The sequence below is a fragment of the Panthera uncia genome (assembly GCF_023721935.1).
Source record: "Panthera uncia isolate 11264 chromosome A3 unlocalized genomic scaffold, Puncia_PCG_1.0 HiC_scaffold_12, whole genome shotgun sequence".
NCBI lineage: Eukaryota > Metazoa > Chordata > Mammalia > Carnivora > Felidae > Panthera > Panthera uncia.
In genome coordinates this window covers 38990584-38994155 of record NW_026057579.1, presented here as the reverse complement: position 1 = coordinate 38994155, position 3572 = coordinate 38990584, and the positions used below count along the sequence as shown (strand labels likewise).

Sequence of the window (3572 nt, the reverse complement as noted above, 5' to 3'; positions counted from 1 at the left end):
GGGGGGGGGAGGGGTTCCTCTGTCGGGGGCTCTCCGTGGTGGCTCTCTGTGGCGGCTGTCCATGGGCAGCTCTCCGTGGGGAGCTGTCCGTGGGGAGGGGGTTCTCTGTGGAGGGTTCTCCCTGGCGGCCGGGGGTGGAGGGGTTCCTCCGTCGGGGGCTCTCCGTGGTGGCTCTCTGTGGCGGCTGTCTGTGGGTGGCCCTCCGTGGCGGCTGTCCATGCTGGGCCTTCACTGCCTGGCGGGCGTGAGGTCAGAACTCCACACACGACTGCTCAGGTCGATGAGTGTCACCGGACAGCCTTGCTGGTGGCACGTGGATAGGACACCAGCCGGAGGTAGCTGGGCCTCTGGCTGCAGGTTCACAGGGCGCCTGCTTACTCAGTATCTGGAAAAAATAGAGTGGAGGCTTTAAATTGGATCCTGGATTTTGACCCTGTCGACTGTGGTTTTGTGTGGAATTTACTGGTGTGAGCAGAGATTCTGTGTGTGCCTTCGACACGTGGGGCCAGAAAGTATCGATGTCGCCCTCGGTGGGCCTTTGTGCTGGAGGTGCCCGGCTCCTTGTTTCGGCGCTGTGCACTTCCAGACAAGTCTTCTGGGAACATGAAAAGCAGTTTCCAATTTGCAGATGTTAAACCAAGACCTTGAGGCACGTCGCGTGGACATGGCAGCTCTTCTTTTGAAATGTCCCTTCAGGGGGCGCCTGGGTGGCTCAGTCGGTTAAGCGTCTGACTTCAGCTCAGGTCATGATCTCGCGGTCCGTGAGTTCGAGCCCCGCGTCGGGCTCTGGGCTGATGACTCAGAGCCTGGAGCCTGCTTCCGATTCTGTGTCTCCCTCTCTATCTGCCCCTCCCCCGTTCATGCTCTGTCTCTCTCTGTCTCAAAAATAAACATTAAAAAAAAAAAAATTAAAAAAAAAAAAAAAAAAAAAGAAATGTCCCTTCAGGAAGCTCAGTAATTATGACTTGTAAATGCAGAAATTGTAGTAGGTTTGTGTGAGATTTGCAAGAACCTCGTGTTCCTTCTAGCCGTGTTCCTTCTAGCGAGAGACTCGTTAGTTCCTCTCCTCCAGGAAGACCACCATGACTGAGTCCCAAGGTGTGGGCACCACTGGCGGGCTGGCTTGGGGTGAGGTCTGCCATGAGGTCCAGGCAGCTTCTAGATCCTGTGGTGCCGCGAGGGCTGCGGAGTGAGGTGATTCCTCAGGAACACATGTTCCTGACGTGTTCCTGACGCTGCGACGCTGTCGCAGGAGGGTGCACCTTGACCACTAAGACACCTTGCTGGTCATTACTCAGAAAAGGTGAAAGTAAGCAGTAATCAGTCATGCGGCTGTCAGGGTGAAGATTCATTTCCTGCAAAGGAACTTGATCCAAAGTGGAACGGAGGAAAGGGGCCCTTGTGGTTCCTGTACCTGGAATCAGTGGCTCCGAGCACAGGGACCTCATCGGCCCATCTGTGGGCAGGTGCCCCTCTGGGCGGGGTTCACCTTCCTGCAGATGCCCTCTGTGCATCTCAGAGATCCTGTCTTCAGAGGTGCGGAAAGGAGTGGGTCTGTGGAATAGATGAGCCAGCCTGTCATCCTGGACAGTGACATGGCTCCTTCTGAGGTCGTGTCCACAGTGTAGAGCACAGGGGGTGTAGACAAGACTTAGTTAAGCTGTCAATCGGGTAGCAAGCGTCTTAAAAAGGATTTTGATGTTTTCAATTATTTTGGAACTTTATTGTGCCAAAGTAGGAGAGAAAAAAGTCAGAATAATGCATTTAAAGCTTTCTCTCCACGGGTAGAATGGGGGTGGGGAGGGCAGCCAGAGAGGACACAGGTCACCATCAGCAATGTTAGGACACTGATGACCCCGTGGCAGCTCACTCGTGCGGGTCCGTGGCTGACGAGCGCACTGGAGGGTCGTGGGCACCTGGGTGGGGCTTTCAGGAACAGGGAAGGCCGTCTGTGACTCCTTTTTGTTTCAGGTGCATCTGGGATCTTCTGCATGGGGACAGAGGGACCCAGGAGTTTGAGTGTTTTTACTTTTATTTTCTTACCTGATGGGGCACCTCTGTCTCTGTAGGAAACCTGCCCCTTGGGCATCATTTCCTCTTTCTCTGTTGGGCTGGTGACAGCCTGAGGGTGAGCCACGGTCCTGCCTGTGCCCGGGAGCCCCACGCGCTCTGCTCACCCGCTGCTGGCGGTTCCTTCCACGAATGGTTGCACACGCACAGGCATATACACGTGTGCACACATAACATATGCATGCACAGGCATGCACACACACACCACGGCTAACGCACAGTGGTCAGTCCTACTGAATTCTGAACACCAGGAGCCCTGATATGCTGAGACCCCCTCACAACTTCGCCTAAGCACCAACCGGGCCAGGCATCAGCGGGGCCTGAGTGAAGAAGTCACTCCACCCGGTCAGGAGCCCACAGCCTGATGCAGACGGGGTCCGGGCAGCAGCCAGAAGGGGCATCACCTGTATGAGATGCAAGAAAACGAAGCCGTCAGCCTGATCTGTCAGGGGTCCCTGCAAAACAAGTAGTGTCTCTGTTTGTGTCCCGTGAGACCGCAGGTGTCTGCTTTGACCTCAGTCCATCCTTATTCCATGTGTGTTTGTACTTGAGTGATTTTCTGGGAGCTCAAAAAGCATAGAATCTGTTACATGTTTTTGTAATGTGCTTTTCTAAGACTCACAGCGTTTCATTTTATCTTCTTATTCTTCTTCCAGGAACTCGAATTCCCGGACCTGACAGCCGTCCTGCACTGTGTTCACGCCTTCCTAGCAGCAAAGGTGGCCTCAGTGGACCCCGCATTCATGGACAGCCAGAGCTTCGCGAGGAAAAGTGCTTCTGCTGAGCGCTGAGCATTAAATTATTTTCTTAAGAAATGACTCTTTCCTGCAAATATTACAACTCTGTGTGATTTTATAATGAGCCTCTAGTTGTGATACCAATAAAACGTGTCACTAGTTTCCAGAGACGCATCCCGCTTCTTAGATCTGAGAGGCCAGGGCGCTGCTGGGTGGAGCTGCGTTCACGCACGTCCGCGTCCCGGGAGATGACGCACCTCGCGGGCCTGTCTCTGAGGCCACGGTGAGCTCTGCCCTGCGCCCTCTGCCGCCCACATCACTATCCTCTAGATTGTATTTTCATAAAATGTGAGAAAATCCTGAGAATCCCCTGCTTTACTGTCCTCAGACAGGGAAGGGTTTTGTCTTCCCTTTTTGTCAAAGAGGGCTGAGTAAGGGTGTGACGTGAGAGATGAGAAGTATGCGGGAAAGGAAATTAATTTCAATACTACCTTTTCATAAACTGTGTAATTACATAATGCATCACTTAAATGCTAATTTAAACGACTTTCCTAACCTGTGAAATATAGCCTTTATCATAGTTTCCTTGGTTTTTGTACTGTTTACCACTTCTAAGAAGGTCCGCTTTCTATTTTTGTCATCGAAAGCAACTTAATGAACCCTTGAATCTTCTTTTAGGGAGACAGACTGTACTCAAAGTCCAGGTCACAGCCTCATTTCTCATGGTTGTGAGGACAGGAAGCACATAAACCACCGGGCTGTAAA

At 52.5% G+C, this 3572-nt stretch overlaps 1 protein-coding gene across 1 annotated transcript in view; it reads left to right on the top strand.

Moving 5' to 3' along the window:
- Positions 1–3303, top strand: part of SNTG2 (syntrophin gamma 2) — a 128721-nt gene extending 125418 nt beyond the window's left edge. The window contains 1 exon segment of the mRNA XM_049652613.1: positions 2727–3303. Within this exon segment, the coding sequence (XP_049508570.1) occupies positions 2727–2861 (135 nt within the window). The 3' untranslated portion in view covers positions 2862–3303.
- The last annotated feature ends 269 nt before the right edge of the window (positions 3304–3572 follow it).